The sequence below is a fragment of the Dama dama genome, chromosome 14 (assembly GCF_033118175.1).
Source record: "Dama dama isolate Ldn47 chromosome 14, ASM3311817v1, whole genome shotgun sequence".
Classification (NCBI taxonomy): Eukaryota; Metazoa; Chordata; class Mammalia; order Artiodactyla; family Cervidae; genus Dama; species Dama dama.
This window is the reverse complement of record NC_083694.1, coordinates 40619101-40639947: the sequence shown is the minus strand read 5'-3', so window position 1 is coordinate 40639947 and position 20847 is coordinate 40619101. Positions and strand designations below refer to the sequence as shown.

General features: G+C 40.4%; 1 protein-coding gene across 3 annotated transcripts in view; it reads left to right on the top strand.

Moving 5' to 3' along the window:
- The window catches only part of UBE4B (ubiquitination factor E4B), a 123319-nt gene that overhangs the window by 37768 nt on the left and 64704 nt on the right, over nucleotides 1-20847 (top strand). For all 3 annotated transcript variants that reach the window (XM_061160436.1, XM_061160439.1, XM_061160438.1), the window contains exons 2-3: nucleotides 1352-1538; nucleotides 17277-17412. In XM_061160436.1, the coding sequence (XP_061016419.1) occupies nucleotides 1352-1538; nucleotides 17277-17412 (323 nt within the window). The remainder of the gene's footprint in view (nucleotides 1-1351; nucleotides 1539-17276; nucleotides 17413-20847) is intronic.

Here is a 20847-nt window from a genome sequence, read left to right as displayed (position 1 = left end):
GTGTTTTTGAGACCCTTAGATATGGCCATCTTTAGTGATAGGAGCACAGACACTAAAGCTAGATTTTAGTGAGTTCAAATTCCAGCTCTGCCACTGACCCGTTAGGCAAGACATCTAACCTGTCTGTGCCTCAGTTTGCTCATATACAAAATGTACATAGGTACCTGCTTCAGTGGGTTATTATGAGGATTAAACAGTAAGGTGTAAAGTACTTAGAACATTACTAGAAGCATCAGTTTTTATTTAAATAAATAAGCCCTGTTAGTAATTCTTTCCATCAAGGAATTTAATCTAGTTAAGGAGATAGTTGAAAAACCAAACAACTTCAGGATTTTGTATAAATTCCTTGATAGATATATTTATAGGAGGGGCTTCTCAACTTTGGGGCCAAGAGTCAGTCCTGTTGTCTGAAGAACAGAAGGTGCAGATTTCTACCAATGTTAGAATGAGTGATAAATTCAGACAGTGTCCATCCCTATTAACGTTTGCTGTAATTTAACTTTTTTATCTTCCTTATTCGTAATGGAAAGAGTGTGAGCAGCCTAATTGGTTTGCTTCTCTGATGCCCACTTAGAGTCAGAAACTTTATCATAATTGTTACATATGCCCACTGCCTGGGAGGGCAGGTGCTCAGAGTTCATTGCCTGGTTATGAATTAATGACAGTCAACATGTGGGAGAACCATTTCTGTGATCCACTGGGCTTCTTTGGTACATATTTGTAATCACTTGATAACTCTGGGATATAATTGTAAGGAGGAAATTATAGATAATATTTCTGTTGAAAGTTAAACCTAATCATTTTGTTCTTAAAAATGAGAGTAAAATCTCTTAATGTAACTTTTGTCATTTTCTCATTGTTTTAGGAAATTATATTGGATATGTATTTTATTTTTAAACTTTAAACTTTTTATTTTGCATTGGGATATAGCCAATTAACAGTGTTGTGGTAGTTTCAGATGAACAGCTAAGGGACTCAGCCAGACATAGTGTATATTTGTTTTAAATTCTGCCTATTTAAAATTACCAAGTCTGTGGACTTTATTACCATAACAAGGAGCTTTAATGTATTGAAAAGCATAGTATGCTTATTGTAAATTCACAGTGTCACTCAGGAAGGTTTGATAAACAGGTGGTAAAGCGATTAAGATGCAATTTTTTAAAAGTTAGTTGGTAACTTATAAAAATACTGCTACACAGAGTTATCGTTTGTCTCGAATGAGTCCTTTTTCTCAAGACATGTTTAGTTTTTAATGCTCAGGTATGGTTATTAATAGCACAAATATTGTTATTCTCATGCAGAGTTGTGTTTCTGCTGTTTTTCACAGAATGCTCTTTCCCCCTCATTGTAGATCCGACGGAGGCGCCTTGCACGACTTGCTGGTGGACAGACCTCCCAGCCTACCACCCCTCTCACTTCTCCCCAGCGAGAGAACCCCCCCGGGCCTCCTATAGCAGCATCAGCTCCAGGCCCCTCCCAGAGCCTTGGTCTCAACGTCCACAACATGACCCCCGCTACCTCCCCCATTGGTGCATCAGGTAAGCCTCTCCTTCATACCCGGGAGCTTTCTGTTACAGTTGTCACATTTCTATGGCAGGATAAAATGAACAGCAACTTTTTAAAATCCTGCAAGCAGTGGTTTCAAGATTAAGGTCATTACAATGTGTTTTGTTAATGTCTGTTCATTTGATATTTTGATACTGATGTGTTGAAGCTGACTGTTTTGTATAACCTTCATGCTTTTTTTTCAGACAAGGCTAGGTCTTTGATGGCAAGGAGCTTAAGACTAAATTTGGTTCTGCAGATTTTATGACTTTGGTTGATGCTTTTTCTTTTTAAGATAAAATATTCTGCAAATGCAAGATTGAAATAATGGTCAAATAATGCCTTTGATATGGATTTCATTGTCTTCATTCTATATTGTCATAGGACCTTTTCTCTGAATTTTCAGGGTATGTAAAGTTCACCTGGGGAATTCCCTGGTAGTCCAATGGTTAGGACTCTGTGCTCTCACTGCTGGGGGCCTGGGTTCAATACCTGGTCAGGGAACTAAGATCCCATAAGCTTTGCAATATGGCCAAAAAGAAAATAAAATAGAATAAAAGTTTGAACTCTTTAACTACAGAAGTATTAATATAAATGAGCCATACTAAGTTCACCTGATATGATGTCTTCTAATTGTCTCATTGATAGTTTAACTGTTGTAGAAGTTAATTTCTTTATAATTAATGAGCTCATGGTTGATATCCATGGTTGTCTTTGTTGGGAAATGTATGTTTTAAGATATCTGTCTTTTCGCTAAGTGAACTTTTCTATCAAATGTAATAATTAGTGACTTTATAATTATTATAATAATTAAGATTCTAAGTAGGAAAAAGCAGGTACTAAGAGACCTGCATTGATCATCATATCATCTAATAATATAATATCTGATTGTCAGCTCTGCTCTTGTTTAATGCACTGTCACCTCAGAACTATCCATCTTCATGATCTAGGATAACTTACTGATTAAAAGTTATCTGCAGAGTTTCTGTTACTATATCTCTTGTTAGGCATCATTGTAAGCCTCTCCTCAGGCAAATATAAATGCTTCTATGTAAATCTGCTAATTATTAAATAAGAGAGGCTCAGGCCAAAACATTGTTAGTAATAAACGATGCCTGTGTCTGAAATGTTTCCTGGTTACACTGCTTGGAGAAGCTGTGGTGATCTACTAGGAGAAAGGTTCAGGATTCCAATTGTGTTTTCTCCTTTTTCTGCCTTTTCCTATGGTGCCACCAGCAGCACTGCTTGCCTCACCATGATCAGACCCCACCTGGGATGCTGGAAAGTGTCCAGGGAAGAGCTCATGGGATGGGGAGGGACTTAAAAACTTCACTGCATCAGCAAAGTGTCCTGGGGACTTGGAGCCCTGCCTGCTGTCAGCAGGCTCCTGCTGGTCCTCACTGCAGCGGGTCGTCTCTTCGGGACCTCCAGGATTAATCTTGGCATGCCCCTTATGCCCACCCATGTTAGCCACCCTGTCTCCCCCTGTCCTCATGCCTCATCTCCCAGTCTCTAATCCTTATGTGGTTTGTCACATGTACCTTTCCTTCCCCACTTCCCCAAATTCTGAAAGCCCCGTGCCCAGTCACCAGCAAAATCATGCTCTGTCAGCGTCCCTTCCCCTTAGTGCTCTCACTGGATCTGACCTCTTTCTCCTTTGCTTTCTCATTTCTTCTTCTGGACCATTCTTCCTCCACCCTGAGAACACATTGGTTTGAATCTTGTGTCACCTGACAGTATTCTCCATTCCCCTCCCTTGTTGAGGCTTATATTCCAAAACCCGCTCACCCACAGGACTCGTTATGTCCACCATTTGTCTGTCCAGCACTGTTTCTGTCTTAATTTGTGATGATTTCAATAGCCGTGTGGATGATCCTTCCAGAACTCCGGCCTCTCTGTTGCTTGAGCTCCTCCCCTTCAGTGACCTTTCCTTCCCTCTGGCTCCAGCCACTCACTGCCATGGTCAGACTCTAGATTTTTCAGTCTCAGTGACTTTCTGACCGCCACCTTCGGGTTTTTGGCTCACCCCTCTGTGCCCAAATCCTCAGTGTTCCCTCGGGGCTACAGTTCATTGACCCATCACCTTTTTACTTTCTTCATGTTTCCCCCTCCTCGTGTCCTTACTTCCCTCCTCACCCTGTGGAAATTTCATGGTCAGTCACTACTGTCACTCCTTCTCTGGCCTCTTTCTTCACTCTGTCTTCCTCCCTTAAAGTATGATCCTCGTCTTAAGTCCCAGCCCCCTCCTGTTCTTGGGCTCTTGCTGTGAAATAAGACTAGAGAAAAAGCATACTAGCAGTCTCATTTCAGAGCCATCATCACAAACTCAAGTGGACCCTTAATATTAGTGGGTAATTGTACTATATTTCCTTGTTCACTCTCCCACAGTCTGTTTCAGTCCATTTCATACCTTCTCTAATCTGTAACACCTCTTCTCCATGTGGCCCGCCTTCCAGTTTTGTGGAGAGAACAGATGCAGGCAGAAGGGAACCTACTTCCTTCAACTTCGATCAGGCCTCCACTGCCAACCAGTATGTGCGGCCAGTTCTTGTCATAGTTGAACTGTCCCTGCCCTTGCTGCTGTCTGTACCCTGGATCTTATCTCCTCTCACTGCCCAGAGCCATTCCTACAGCAGTTCCTGTTTTCTCTCCTGTTTCATCTGGTTCTCCATCTCAAGTGGAAACCTTTTATTTTTGTTTAAACAGCCATCATACATGCTATTCCTTCTCCTATCATGGGAGTAAATAAAAAAGAACTCTCTTGATTTCATATCCCCTGCTGACTTCCACCCTGCTTCTCTGCACCCCTTCACAACAGAACTTCTAGAATGAGTTGCCTATCCTTAGCCCCCTCTTTCTGTCCTTGCACCTTGCTGAGTCGAGTCCCATCAGGTGCAGCCTCCTATGGTCAGCTCTGAGTCACCGTCTGGTCTGACCTGTCAGCTCCATTCCACGTGGCTTTGGCCTTCTTCTCCTTGAAACACTCTCTCTTCAGTTTCAGAGCATTACGCTACTGATTTTCATCCTGTCTCCACCTGTTCCTTCTTAGTTCTTTGTATGAGTCTTTTTCATTTCCCAAGCTTCTAAAGGTCAGGGTTCCAGGGCTCAATATTTAACCTCTTCTCCTCTCCATCTCTATGCTTATTCTCTTACTAATTTTATCCAGTTTACTGGGTTTGATTAGTATTTCTAATCTGACGAAGTTGGTACCTCCAGCTCAGGCCTGTTGTTTGAACTTCAGTCTGAAGTTCATCTGATACATGTCTCACAGTTAACACATTCAAAATCAAGTTCGTGATATTTCCTTACATCTTATTTTTTCCTAGAACCCTATCTCAGTAAATGATAACTCAATTTTTTTCTAGTTGTTTAAGCTTAAAATGGGCATCCCTGGTGGCTCAGATGGTAAAAAATCAACCTGCAGTGGAGGAGACCTGGGTTCAATCCCTGCCTAGGGAAGATCCCCTGGAGAAGGGAATGGCAACCCACTCCAGTATTCTTGTCTGGAGAATTCCATAGATAGAGGAACCTGGTGGGCTATATAGTCCGTGGGGTTGCAAAGAGTTGGACATGAATGAGTGACTAACACTTCACTGTTCTTCAAGCTTAAAACATTCTCTCTACTTTTTACCTCATATTCTAGGTTGAGGATCAGCAAATTCTTTCTTTAAAGGGCCAGTTAGTAAATATTTTTGACTCTGCAGGCTGTGCAGTCTCTGTCACAAACATTCTTCTCTGCCCCCAGCACAAAACAGCCATAGACTTTGTGTCAACTGATGAGCATTGCTGTCTTTCAGTAGAACTTTATTTACAAAAATAAGTAAGTGTGGCCTGTGGACTGAGGCTTGCTGACCTCTGTCCTAGGTCCATCAGCAAAATTTAGAAGCAGACTCATTTCTCACCACCTCGTCTATCTCACCACCTCTCCTGCTACTGCCCAGGTTCAAGGTAGTTGCATATCTTGCCTGGACTCCTAGAGTGGGCTCTAGACATGTCTCTCCGTGTCTGCCCTGGCTTCACCTCAGTCTGTTGTCCATGCAGAGCCAGACTGGCTTCCCCTGAAGCCTGAGTACAGCACTGCAAAGCATTATTCTTTTCAGCAAGGAGGATAGTTATTGTCACAACAGTAACCAACAGACTTGGGCAACTCTGAATGGTTCATTCTTGGCAGGTGCGCCTCTGTGCTGTTAAGTCACCATTGTGTTTCTCCTGTAATCATCATTATTCATAATCACAAACAGGTAGATATCATTAGCCATACTCTTGGCAGATTGGATAAACAAATTTTCAGGAAGTGAAGTGAAAGTCACTCAATCATGTCCGACTCTTTGCAACCCCATGGACTATACAGTTCATGGATTTCTCCAGGACAGAATGCTGGAGTGGGTAACCTTTCCTGTCTCCAGGGGATCTTCTCAACCCAGGGATCGAACCCAGGTCTCCTGCATTAAAGGCGGATTCTTTACTAGCTGAGCCACAAGGAAAGCCCAGATTTTCAGGAACTTATGAAATAGGTTTAAGTGAAACAGAAAATAAACCTCCCCCAAGACAGGTCACATCATCTTCTGTTGGCTTCTGGCCTCAATCGAAATAAAAGTCAGAGTCCTTACCTCGACCTGGGGCTGCATGAGGTCCTGCCCTGAACCTGCCCTCCTCTCTCCTTGCCCTTCTTCCTCCTTCAGCTACATCTGTGCTGGCTTCCCCTCTGTTCCTGGGACATTCCAGACATGGTTCCTGTTGGTGTTTGTCTTTTGTGCATCTGTGTGTGTTAGTTGCTCAGTCCTATCTAACTCTTTGAGACCCCATGAACTGTAACCCACCAGACTCCTCTGTCCATGGGATTCTCCAGGCAAGAATACTAGAGTGTGTTGCCATTCCCTTCTCCAGATCTTCCCAATCCAGGGACTGAACCCAGGTCTCCTACATTGCATATGGATTCTTGACTGACTGAGCCACCAGGAAAACCATGGTACCTGTTGGGGGCTTTTATGTTTGCTGTTTCTTTGCCTAGAATGCTCATACCCTAAAATCCACACGGCGTTTTCCTTCCACTCTTCATATGTTTACCCAAGTGTCACTTTTTCAAAAAGGCCACCTTGTCTACACTTGATCTTAGCCAAAAGGCTGAGAAGCGATGACCACCTTGTCTAAATGTTCAACCTGTATCTGACATAGACACTTTTTCCTCGAGCTCTTGTTGCCCGCCAACCTAGCATGTATATTACTTGTTGTTGTTGTTCTTCAGTCGTGTCCGACTCTTTGAGATTCCCATGGACTGCAGCACGCCAGGTTTTCCTGCCCTTTACTCTGTCCTGGAGTTTGCTCAGATTCACGTCCATCGAGTCGGTGATGCCATCCAACCATCTCATGCTCTGTCGTCCCCTTCTCCTCCTGCCTTCAATCTTTCCCAGCATCAGGGTCTTTTCTAATGAGTCGGCTCCTTGCATCAAGTGGCCAAAGTATTGGAGCTTCAGCTTCAGCATCAGTTCCTCCAATGTATATTCAGGATTGATTTCCTTTAGGATTGACTGGTTGAATCTCCTTGTAGTCCAAGGGACTCTCAAGAGTCTCTTCAACATCACAGTTCAAAAGCATCAGTTCTTCAGTGCTCAGCATTATGGTCCATCTCTCACATCCATACTTGACTACTGGAAAAACCATTGCTTTGACTAGGCGGACCTTTGTCAGCAAAGTAATGTCTCTGCTTCTTAATATGCTATCTAGGTTTGTCATAGCTTTTCTTCCAAGGAGCAAGCGTCTTTTAATTTAATGGCTGCAGCCACCATCTGCAGTAATTTTGGAGTCCTGGGAAATAGAATCCATCACTGTTTCCATTACTTGTAGTGTATCCTGTTTTCTCTGCTTTCTTCCCTAGTGTGTGAGCTCCATGGGGGTAGGGACTTGTGTGCATTTTATTCATGAAAACAGTGTGAGTAGTTTCCATGAGGATGATGATGGCTTGTGCTCGCCCTCTGTGGTCCTGGATGGCAAACAGAGGGCCAGTTGGTAGCTTCCTTATCCACTGAGCGTGAGGGGAAGACTTCTGTTCCAGAATGAAGTGCTTCTTAAAGAGACAAATACTGGGTTGGCTGCCACCCGTGGTAAGAGGTTCCGATCCGGCAGTGACCAGGCAGTTATTCTGCAGTCTTCTTATTCCTTAACCCTTGGACTGCAAGGAGATCCAACCAGTCAGTCCTAAAGGACATAAACCCTGAATATTCATTGGAAGGACTGATGCTGCAGCTCCAGTACTTTGTCCTCCTGATGCAAAGAGCCAACTCATTGGAAAAGACCCTGATGCTGGGAAAGATTGAAGGGGGTGTCAGAGGATGAGATGGTTGGATAAACTCAATGGACATGAGTTTGAGTAAATTCCAGGAGATAGTGAAGGACCGGGAAGCCTGGCACGCTGCAGTCCATGGGTTTCCAGAGTCAGACGCGACTAAGTGACTGAACAACAATTTCTTAATCCAGGTGCTTTCAGTACAAGTGACAGAAGTGAGGGTTTGGAAGTTGGCTGTGAGTCCTGTGGTTGTGTCTCCTATCTGGCCCCAGCTTCTGCAGTGCCACCTACCTGTGTATTAGTTTCCTGAGGTCACCATAGCAAAGTATCCAACACTTGATGACTTAAAACAATAGAAATTGTCCTCTCACAGTTCTGGAGACTAGAAGTCTGATGTCAAGGTGTCGGCAGGGCTGTGCTCCCTCTGAGGCTGGAAGGAAGAATCCTTGCCTCTTCTCACTTCAGTTGGTTGCTGGCACTCCTTGTTGTTTCTTGGCTTGTGGCAGCATCACTCCAGTCTCTGCCCCAGTCTTCTCATGCCCATGCCTCTGTGTGACTGTGTTCAAGGTTCCCTCTTGTTTTGGGGGTGAAGGGACTGTACTACATGACTTGTAGTAGCTTCCCAGGTGGCACTAGTGGTAAAGAACCTGCCTGCCATTGCAGGAGACCTAAGAGATTTGGTCAGAAAGATCCCCTGGAGAAAGGAATGGCAATCCCCTCCAGTATTCTTGCCTGGAGAATCCCATGGACAGCGGAGCCTGGCGGGCTACAGTCCATGGGGTTGCAAAGAGTTAGATACGACTGAAGTGACTTAGCACGCAATATAATGTTGCTTCTGCCTGTCTTAAAGCTTTATAAACATGGTGAATGTTTTTCTTACACATGATAGCTGTTTTTTTGGTCATCATCATTGATAATGTTGCGTTTACATTTCAGCTTATCCAGTGTTTACTTAGGGCTATTGTGGGTCAAACACGGTGCTCGGTCATGGAAGCACAGAGATAAGAGAGGCTCATTTTCTTTCCTGGACGCGCTTACAGTCCAGCAGTGGAAAAAATGTTCTTTAGTTTTCTTTTAAAAATCTGTGCTTGTTAAACTACTGGGACGAGAGACTGGTTTTCTTGGTTCCTTCCCCCATCTTGAGATCGTTCTATGATTACCTAGTCTTCAGAAATTCTTAACCCTCTGGGATGGCTTTTCTTTTATCGTCTTGTTTTGGAATTACGCTTATCTCCCCTCTGTTCCCTCTGTTGTTTACCCGTTGGACATCTTGAACATGTCCAATAAAGCCTTACCCTCACTGGCTGTCATGACCTCTCCCAAGCTGTGGTCGTTCTTGCTCAAGAGTTCCCCTGTGAATTCTTTATCAAACAAGTTCCATCTTGACAGAATTATTAGGTCTGGTGAAGCAGGTTCTCTCGTTGCCTTTTTTGCCCCTTGTCCTGTGTTTCTTAACTGTCATCGTTCCATTTCCCTTTGGCAAACTGGGGATAGCCTTCTCAAAAAATACTTTTAAATGCATGTATCATAAAACATGAAGGATTACGAAGGAGACCAGTTATATTCAAATATAGTTATCATAGTTTTAAAGATTGTGATACCCATACTTTATGTGTTCCTCAGTGAAGCACTTCAAATAAAATATCTGGAAGCTAGTCAGAGAGCTACTCTCATTTTGACCCCCTCAGTTCTGTCTCCCTGTGTGTGTGGTTAAGATCTTCTGCTCTGGGAGCGGAAATGAGCAGCCAGGGCCTGTTAGGAACAACCAAGAAGCCAAATGATACGTTTGGCCTCCCGGCTGGTTCCGAGCTCTGGGTTAGAGACAGAATCACTTTCCTCTAACTGCTAGTCTTTAATATGCTTAGTAATAACTTAACCCACATTCTTTTTTAGCATTATTCTTGCAAATTGCCTTTGTCATGCTTCCACTTGTGCATATGAACACATGTTTAATGCTTTCTACCTGCAGGCACTGTCTTAGGAGCCAGGGCTGCAGAGATGGGCAAGTCTCAGTTAAAGCACGCTGAAGGGCTCACTGTCTAGTGGGAGGAGGTGTGCTTGGGAAGGGTCCTCCACGACAGGGAGGCCCACAGTCGCTGCCTCAGGCTCATGACTGTGGTGTTTGATTTGTAATTATGATTATTAGGTAATATTGGGTTGAAAAACCCAAATGAACTTTTTGACCAACCCAATATGATATATTTTATGTTTATTTTTAGTTATTCCAATTTTTTTCTAAAATTACTTTTTAGATTTATTGAAAAGTTGCACACATAGAACAGAGAGTCCCCTTATGTCCTTCACCCATTTTTCCCGAATGTTAATATCTAGTACATTTATCAAAACTAACATTATCCTTCAGTTCAGTTCAGTTCAGTTGAGTCACTCAGTCGTGTCTGACTCTGCGACCCCATGAATCGCAGCATGCCAGGCCTCCCTGTCCATCACCAACTCCCGGAGGTTACTCAAACTCATGCCCATCGAGTCGGTGATGCCATCCAACCATCTCATCCTCTGTCGTCCCCTTCTCCTCCTGTCCCCAATCCCTCCCAGCATCAGGGTCTTTTCCAATGAGTCAACTCTTCGCATGAGGTGGCCAAAGTATTGGAGTTTCAGCTTCAGCATCAGTCCTACCAGTGAACACCTAGGACTTATCTCCTTCAGGATGGACTGGTTGGATCTTCTTGCAGTCCAAGGGACTCTTGAGTCTTCTCCAACACCACAGTTCAAAAGCATCAATTCTTCAGTGCTCAGCTTTCTTCACAGTCCAACTCTCACATCCATACATGACCACTGGAAAAACCATAGCCTTGACCAGATGGACCTTTGTTGGAAAAGTAATGTCTCTGCTTTTTAATATTCTATCTAGGTTGGTCATAACTTCCAAGAGGTAAGTGTCTTTTAATTTGATGGCTGCAGTCACCATCTGCAGTGATTTTTGGAGCCCAAAAAAACAAAGTCTGACACTGTTTCCACTGTCTCCCCATCTATTTCCCATGAGGTGATGGGCCCAGATGCCATGATCTTAGTTTTCTGAATGTTAGGCTTTAAACCAACTTTTTCACTCTCCTCTTTGACTTTCATCAGGACTGTCCTTAGTATTTTATTATCAACTAAACAACTAAACATAAATGTCCTTAGTCTCATTTACTCTGTGACAGTTTTTCAGCCTTTTTGTGTTTTTCATGATTTTAACAGTGGTGAAGCGTACTTTGTAGAATTTTCCTTACTTTGGCTTTATCTTGGTGTTTTTCTCATGATTAGACTGGGGTTTGGGTATAGGAGGAGGACTATCCTACAGGTGAAGTTTCTCATCAGACATCTCTGGTGATGTTGATCTTCATTCACCTCCCCGTTAAACTGGGGTTCACAAGGTCTCTCCACTGTAAAGGGAAGATTTTTCCTTTTCCAAACTCATTTCTTTGGAATTGAATTCCTAAGTTTAGCCCAATTCCTAAGTTTTACATCCTGGAGGGGCAAGTATGTATGTATATTTTAAATTCTTCTATAAGGGACATTTGTCCAATTATTTATTTAATCCTTATTTACATCAGCATGCTAAGTTGCTTCAGTTGTGTCCGACTCTTTGCAATCCCACGGACTGTAGTGCACCAGGCTCCTCTGTCCGTGAGAGTTCCCAGGTGAGAATACTGGAGTGGGCTGCCAGGCCCTCCTCCAAGGGATCTTCCTGATCCAGGGATCAAACCCACCACATCTTGTGTCTCCTGTGTTGGCAGGTGGGTTCCTTACCATTTGCATTACCTGAGAAGCCCACATCAGCATGAATTCATGTATACTTATTTTATTCTTTTGAGCTATAATTCATATTGCTATATCATTTATTTCTGTAATTTTAAAAAAATACCAGTTGTTCCAATTTTGGCCATTGGGAACTCTTTCATGTTGACTTCTTTGTTGACATGCTTATCCTTTTAGTTTTTTGAGTACTGTCTTTCTGGCATTTGTAAAACGCTCCAGGCTCATCTTATATTTTCTCTGCCCCAGCCATAGAATCAGCCATTTCTTCTCAGAGCAGTCATGGTCTTTTTATTCCAGATGTATGATTCTCTGCATGATTAGTTCTGTGGAATATTCAAAACAAATAATAAATGTCATATTTAGAACCAGTCATAAATATGAAGATCAAAGCAATTTTCCAATTTGAATTGTTGGTTTTCTTGTCCCAAGACTTTAGATATTACTGTTTTACTTTACAGGTTTGAAATTCCATTTCGTTGTGTTTATTCACAAGAGCAAACTTGTTTCACCAGGAAATTAGCTGATCAGATATGTCATTCTGCTTTATGGACTAGGATATGTTCATTTTAATTCATGTTGAGGGGTGATGTTCGTATTGGCCAAATAAGATAGAACTATACTTTGTATGTTTCATGAATGCTAACCACTTAGCTAAGTTCATTGTCAAGGTCTGTGTAAAATGCTTTAGAATTTGATTAGCAGTGGAATGAATGATTCCTTTTATAGCATTAATGTCTTTTCAAGTTTTCTTTTTTGATTTTAGAAGGTATACAACATATATAGCTTTGGTTTACAGTAGCTGTGGTTGAAGAACTGTTCAGCAGTTTGGGGTAAAGCAAACTGCAGCATTTTCTGTGGGGTGAGAAGACCTGAGTTTTAATCTTTGTTCTGTTTCTGACTTGCTGAAGTTCCTAAGGGAAGTCTTAGACTTGGTGGATCTCTGTATTCTTATCTGTAAAAGAGGATTGGGTAAAAGCCTTAAAGTCACCTCACCCCGCTTCCCTTCCTTTTTAACAGCTCGGTTGAGGATTTAAGGTTCATTTTGGTGACTCGGTGCTTTCTTTTTCAATTAAAAAAATTTTTTTTAATTGGAGGATAATTTTTCTACGATAATTGTGTTGGTTTCTGCTCTGCAACAACGGGAGTCAGTCCAGGTATATGTGTATGTCCCCTCCCCCTTGAATCTTCCTCCCACCCTTCACCCTCCACCCCACCCCTCTGGGTTATTACAGAGTGCTGGGCCAGGCTCCCTGTGGTGTACAGCAGCTTCTCACTAGCTGTTTTACACATGGTAGTTTTTATGTTAGTGCTACTCTCTCAGTTCGTCCCACCGTCTCCCTTCCCCGCTGTATCCACAAGTCTGTTCTCTATGTCTGCATCTCTATTCCTGCCCTGCAAACAGCTTCATGAGTACCATTTTTCTAGATTCCATACATATGCATTAATATACGATATTTGTGTTTCTCTTTCTGACTTAGGTCACTCTGTATAACAGCCCCTAGGTTCATGTACTTCAGTTCAGCTGACTCATATTTGTCCCTTTTTATGGCTGAGTGTGCCTCTTTTTATACTAGGGTTGAGCAAGCTTGTGCATTTGCGTGTGAGTGTGTGTGTCTAAAATCCTGGAACAGATCTGTGTTACAGCTTGAAAGTAGTTATCTGGTCTAGTGTATACCTGAAAGGGAATGTCACTCAGGAAATGCTACAATATTAGGAGGAAAGTCTTACAGAAATAAAATCCTTTTTATTTACTTTTTTGTAGAAACAAATTCATACTTTACTTTTAACAAGTTCTCATTATTCATAAAGATGGGGAAAGCTGCCATCTTCAAAGGCTGTAGTTCATATTTTATTAAGTACACATGGTTTCCTCCATTCTGTTATGTACACTTTCACTTTTTAAAGATTTGTTTTTGATTTGACATGTAGAAATTTTACTCATCTTACTAAGAAAGAATCAGAGAAGTTTATGTCTGTATTTTAGCTCTTTAGTGTCTGGCTTTATGGAGATGAAGACTGGGGGAGGGAGGAAAATCTGCGTTCCTTGAAATGGGCTCCCTGACAGCCATCCCTCAAGTTAGAAGGGGAAAAGGCTGAAGGTAACAAAAGACTTGTATGATTTGAAGACAAAGTAGTATTTTATGCTATTGTTTTGATTTTAGTTACAGTATTTGATTTATATTGCTTCTAAAGAAGTCAGAGAGCTTTCTTTTTAATTTTTATTTATTTATTTATTTGTTTTTGGTTGCACTGAGTCTTTGTTGCTGTCTGGGGGCTTTGTCTAATTGCGGTGAGCAGGAGCTCCTCTTTGTTGTGATGTTCGGGCTTCTCATTACATTAACTTCTCTTGCTGTGGAGAACGGGCTGTAGGGCCTTCGGGTTTCAGTAGCTTGCAGCACATGGGCTTATTTGCCCCACGGCATGTGCAGTCTTCCAGGACCAGGGATCAAAACCATGTCCCCTGTGTTGATAGGTGAATTCTTAACCACTCGACCACCAGGGAAGTCTGAGACTTTCAGTTTTTTAAGTTTAAGAAAACAGTAGGGTTCTTCCTAGATTCTAGATGGCATGTAGAGATTGGGGAGCATTGGCAAACATAAATTCTGGGGCATATTTGCCCTATTTGATACTTATGAATGTCATGTGAAAGGTTCAGGAAAAAAATATCAGATGATATTCTTGTTGTCTTATAAAAATAGTGCAAATAGATTATCTTATGCCATATGGTATACTCTGAGACTCTATGAGTATAGGGTTATTGTACTCATAGTATATCACAGTACTCATAGTGCACTGGATTACAAGTACAGTATTTTAAACAACTTACTGTAATTATCAGTTTAATTTTAGAACTGGTTTTTATAGAGATTTAAAGGCTGCTAAACTGATATCCCATAAAAATTGTTGAACTTTATTATTTTATTAAAAAGTTGTCAGACCTTTGAGTGTGGTAGGTAAAATGATATTCTCTTAAGGACATTGTTGATGCTCTGTTATTTGCTCCTTCAATAAAAATCTGTTGGGGATTTATTTTGAATTGTTGTTGTTCAGTCACTCAGTAGTGTCTGACTCTTTGCCACCCCATGGACTATAGCATGCCAGGCTTCACTGTCTTTCACTGTCTCCCAGAGTTTGCTCAGACTCATGTCCATTGAATCGGTGATGCTTACACTTGAATTAATTATTTAAAGTTTTACAATCTTCTCTAAGCTTATTTCAGAATTCTCACTACATCAGATGATTTTGATGTTTTACTGAAACCTACTTATGAATAGTTAGTTCTAGAAGGTCTTGTAGATCTTCATAGAACTGTTCAGCTTCTTCAGCGTTACTGGTCGGGGCGTATATTTCTTGATGAAAGTGAAAGAGGAGAGTGAAAAAGTTGGCTTAAAGCTCAACTTTGAGAAAACTAAGATCATGGCATCCGGTCCCATCACTTCATGGCAAATAGATGGGGAAACAGTGGAAATAGTGACTGACTATTTTTCTGGGCTCCAAAAATCACTGCAGATGGTGATTGCAGTCATGAAATTAAAAGATGCTTACTCCTTGGAAGGAAAGTTATGACCAACCTAGACAGCATATTAAAAAGCAGAGACGTTACTTTGTCAACAAAGGTCGGTCTAGTTAAGGCTATGGTTTTTCCAGTAGTCATGTATGGATGTGAGAGTTGGACTATAAAGAGAGCTGAGCGCTGTAGAATTGATGCTTTTGAACTGTGGTGTTGGAGAAGACTCTTGAGAGTCCCTTGGACTGCAAGAAGATCCAACCAGTCCATCCTGAAGGAGATAAGTCCTAGGTGTTCATTGGTAGGACTGATGTTAAAGCTGAAACTCCTAAACTATGGCCCCCTGATGCAAAGAGCTGACTCATTTGAAAAGACCCTGTTGCTGGGAAAGATAGAGGGCAGGAGGAGAATGGGACGACGGAAGGTGAGATGGTTGGATGGCATCACCGACTTGATGGCCATGAGTTTGAGTAAACTCCGGGAGTTGGTGATGGACAGGGAGGCCTAGCGTACTTGCAGTTCATGGGGTTGCAAAGAGTCGGACACGACTGAGCCACTGAACTGAACTTGTGAATGGTAAAGATTTTGTTTCTCTTTCCCTTTTGAGTCCTGAAAAAGTTTTAATAAATACATGTTAAAACCCTGCTATCAGAAATGGGTAAAGTCTTCAAAGAAGAGAGATATGAAAGAGTTATCAAGTGGATTTTCTTGGGATGCTGGGAGGGTTAACATTTTAATCCACTTGATAGTTGTTTCAGCTACAAGTGATAACTCAAGTTGTTCTGTTTTTTAAAACGAGCCATTTTCTTTTCAGCAACATAGTATGCATTGCCTGAAAATGCCTGGGTAAGCTTTTTTTTTGTAGCAAGATTAAACTCATGAGAGTTAAAGTAAATTTTTTTTTTTTAATTTTTTTTTTATTATCATTATTATTTTTTTCCAGTGGGTTTTGTCATACAGTAAATTTTTTTTTTTTAAGTAAATTTTTAAAATTCTGTGAAAAACCTGGTTTTGAAGATTTTGATAGAAACACTGTGTCCCTATGTGCCTGGCTATGGTTCACTGCACTCTAGGCTCTGTGAGGTCAGGGATGGCAGGATGTTTGTTTTTCCCAAGCTATTGCAAGATAAGATGTTCAATCAATAAATGGGTTGATCTGTATTTAAGGACATGGCTTAGATGGATCTATTTGTACATTTTCAATATCTTATTATGAAAATTTGAAGTGCCCAGCAAAGTAGAAGGAACTTGGCAGTGACTGCTTATACAGTAAGTCCCCTACACACAAGCCTTCAAGTTGGGAACTTACAAAGAGCCAAACTTGAGTTTGCATGTCAGTCACGTAAGTTGGTTAGCACGTCTGGTGTACATTGTCACGGGCGGGCATCCTCCTCAAATGGTTGTGCTTTTGTGTACTTTACTGTACAGTACGGTGTGGAGCACAGCAGTACTGTGTCTTTATTTAAGCCCAGGATGTCTAGAAGCAAGCGTAAAAGCAGCAGTGATGTAGCTGGTACTAGTGTACTTTTCAAGGTACTGTTAAGATTAAAAATGTTTTATTTCTTATGTTTGTTTTTTATGTATTCTTTGTGTGAAAACTATTACAAATCTACTACAGTACAGTACTGTATGGCCCGTTATGTTAGGCTAACTTTGTTGAACTTAAAAACAAACTGGGCTTAATGAGCGCACTCTGGGAACAGAGCATGTTCATATGTAGGGGACTTACTATATACCTATCACCTTTATTCTACCATTTACCATTTTACTCTGCTTTACCACTCATCCCTCCATCTGTCTGTCTTCCTGTCCATTTATTAACATATCTTATTTTTGGTCCATTTCAAGGATATTTCTGAACTGTCATGGAAGCTCATTTGTATTCAGGGCCCATCATCTGAATTAATGAAAGAGAAGATGATGAGGAGTCAGTGTTAGGTATCAGATGTAGCTCTGTTGTTACTGACCTCGTATGACATTTATTGATAAACTGGTTTCTCACTGATGTTGCTATGATTTTAATGTCACTTGGACCTTCAGTATAGTCTTCTGATAGAAATTCCTCAGTGGATAGCTTTCATGATGGTATGAATGCCGATTGTGTGTGTTTACTGTTGCCATTACAAATAGCTTTAATGTTATCTCATGTGAGACTTCCTCTTTTATGTCTCTTTTGGTTAGGAGTAGCCCATCGAAGCCAGAGCAGTGAGGGAGTCAGTTCTCTCAGCAGCTCGCCCTCCAATAGCCTTGAAACGCAGTCCCAGTCTCTCTCACGTTCCCAGAGCATGGATATCGATGGAGTCTCTTGTGAGAAAAGGTAAAGTAAGCCAGTTTGCCAGTTTTCCAATAAGCTGCTTTACGGATAGAAAGGGAAAGATCCATTCACTTTAGTGTCTAGTCCAGTAGCCTCAAATGCCAGCCCAGAGGTCCATGCCAGCCCTCAGCTTGATCAGAGCTCAGTTTATTAAATTGAAAGGTCTTTGTATTATTCTGAAATGTTCTTTATACCTTTTTAAATTTTGGGTGCTGAAATGTCTTTTATGAAATATTGGTACAGGTGGTAAAAAAAAAATTTTTTTTTAATGTCTTTATTTTGTAAATACAAAGTTGGCAAACATAAGTCAGCCCCTAAAAATTTCTTCAAAGATTTACTACTTGGTGAAATTTTTTTTTTTTAACTTGGTAAAAAAAATTTTTTTTTAAACAGTTTGAAAGGGTGTAGGCAGGTGAGCAAATGTTCTAGGAGCTCCATGAGGATCAGGGTGCCCTGGAGTAGAGCCATCCTGTGTTGCACAGGTGTGCGGGTGTGCTGTGAGTAGATGACAGAGTGGCTGAGGGCTTGATTCCTTTACTCCTTGGACAGCCAGACCCCCATGCCGTGGCTCCTCTGCCCTCACGCAGCCCCCTCTGTTTCTGTTAATGGGCCAGACAGATAGCATTTTCTAGGTGTGTTAAAATACTGGGGTGTTGTGTACTTTGGGTTGGGGTGAGGAGCTAGATCAGAGATCACCCACTTTAGGCAAAAATTCAGAAAGGACTACACTGCCAGGAAAAAGATCAAGTAGAAAAAAATCAACCACATAGAGGAAAAACAATTGTGTTCTTACTACCTTTGCTCTGAGTGGATGATTTTTTTTTTTTTTTTTTTTGAGTGGATGAATTTTTTAAAACTCAAGTCAACTCTGCAATTTCATGGCCAGTGGGTAATTTTCATGTGGGTTTAGCACCTAAATTTACACTTAACTGTTGTAGTCTGAAAAACCTCAGGCTAAGAACTGTCATATACAGTGGACTTTTTCATGTCTTTAAGCATCTAGCAGAAACAAACATAAATCATCCAAGCGTTCAGAGAATTTCCTTAGAAAAATTTCCAAGAAATATGAACTCATGGTCAAAAATTAAAGCACACTCAGCGACTCTCTCTCTCGAGTCTGCCCGTGTGTCTATCCACACGTAGTCTTTCTCCTCCTAATAAACACTACTTGTTTCACTTTAAAGGAAAAAAAAAAGCATACTAGAAAAAAACCGCCATGTGTAAGAGTCTGTAGAATCAGTAACAATAGAATTATTCACCTAGACTTATTGGGATTTTGGAAATGTCAAATACAGAACGTAAAATTTGTATGTTTAACTAAATTTTTAAAAGTATTGAAAATGTGAATAAGAGGCAAGCAACTATAAAAACAACCAAGCACATTTGAAAAAGAACCAAATAGAATTTCTAAAAATGAAAAGATAGTAAAACACAGTGGGTTAAGATAACTAAAGAGAAAATTAACAAATGGAATGATAGAGCTGAAGAACTTACCTAGAGTGCACCACAAAGAGAAAGAGAGATGAAAAATATGAAGGATGTTTAGAAATACAGAGGACAAGAAGACACAGATTTAATATATATCTAATAGTATCAGAAGGAGAGGGCAGGCACACTGGGAGATTTCTCACCTCTCTCCTTGTTTCATCATTTTTTCCTCTGCTGATTTGAAAGCCATTATCAAAATGATAAATGGCTGAGGATTTGTCTAGAGTTGATAAATATAGGAATCATCAGGTTCAGGAAGCCCTATAACTTATGAGCAAGGTAAATAAAAGGAAATTGTATCTAGACATTTTATAGTTAACTTGCAGGAAACCAAAGACAAAGACATTTAAAGCAGCCAAGAGAAACGAGAGATTATCTACGAAAGGACAGTAGTTAGATATCTCAGTGATGGAGGGCAGAGGACTATGGAATCAGTGTTAAGTGCTGAGAGAAAGTAACTGTCAGCTGGGAACTGTGTGTATTTGTGGAACTATCTTTTAAGAGAAGGGGAGAAATAAAGATATTTATAGATTTAAAAAACAAATGTGAACAACTGATGGTCTGCCACAAGAAGACCCCAGATTTTAACAGACGCATTTAAGAAGGAAAATGTATGTAGCTGATTCGCTTTGCTATACAGTAGAAACTAACACAGCATTGTAAAGCAACTGTACTCTGATAAAAATTAATTTTTAAAAAAGCTACAAGGATATATTGTACAGCGTGGGGAATACAGCAAATACTCTATAATAACTCTAAATGTAGTATAACCTTTAAAATTTGGAAATCACTACATGGTACACCTGTAATTTACATAATACTATGTACCAACTATACTTCATGAAGAAAAATAAACCACTTTTTTCTCAAAAAAAAAAAGAAGGAAAATGAACTCAAGACTAATGTCTGAGATGCAGGGAGGAAAGATGAGTTAAGAAAAATAATAAATATGTGCTAAATCTGAACACTGATGGTTTAAGACAGTAATAACAGTGTATGAAATAATAGAGGGAGAGAGAAGTAAATAATCCGATCTTACATACTAGCAACAGAACAGCAATAGCAGATAAAGCCGGAAGGGGAGTGACTGTCTACTTGGGAGAGGGGATAGTGGCAAGCTGTTAGACTTTGAGTTAAGAATACTTCATAAAATTTCAAGAATAACCACTGAAGGAATAGAAAGAGTGTATTTTCAAACCAGTAAAGGGAATATGAAACAAGGTTGGGGAGGGGAGGGAATTTAAGTCAATTCAAAGAAAAGGACGAAAGAAACACAAATTTTTAAAAAGAGGCAAACAGCACAAAATAAGATGGTTATAAAAGAAATGAAAATGTCAATAATCACCATAAGTCACAGTGAAAAGTCATAGGTTAGATTAAAAACAAAATAGAACCCAGCTTTCTTTTTGTTTACTGAAGGAATACCTGAAACACTAGGTTAGAGAAAGCATGAAACTGAACGAAAGGGAAAAATATACTAGGCAAATACTAAACAAAATAAAATAGGGATAAATGTATTAATAAATTAGACCTTAAGTTACAAGATATTACTAGAAGTAAGCACTGTATAATGATGAATGTTTAGTTTACCAGCAGGATATAACAGTTTTCAAAATATTTATATGCACTTAGTAATATAATAACATATAATAAAGCAAATCTTGATAGAACTAGAGGAAATTGACACATACCTAATATAAAGGGAGATTTTTAACATGTCTCTTTCAGCCAGCAATAGAGCAAAGAAAATAAACAGCAGTAAGCACATGGACAAATTAAACAACACAGCTAACAAGCTTGATATAATGAAGGATAGCACTGGAGCATACACATTCTTTTCTGATACCCATCAACCAGAAGGGTTCAGGAGTCAGAATCATATTGATAATGTTTTCTGACGTTACATTAGATAATTCATGTAGGATTAAAAAAAAATCATAAATCTGGAAA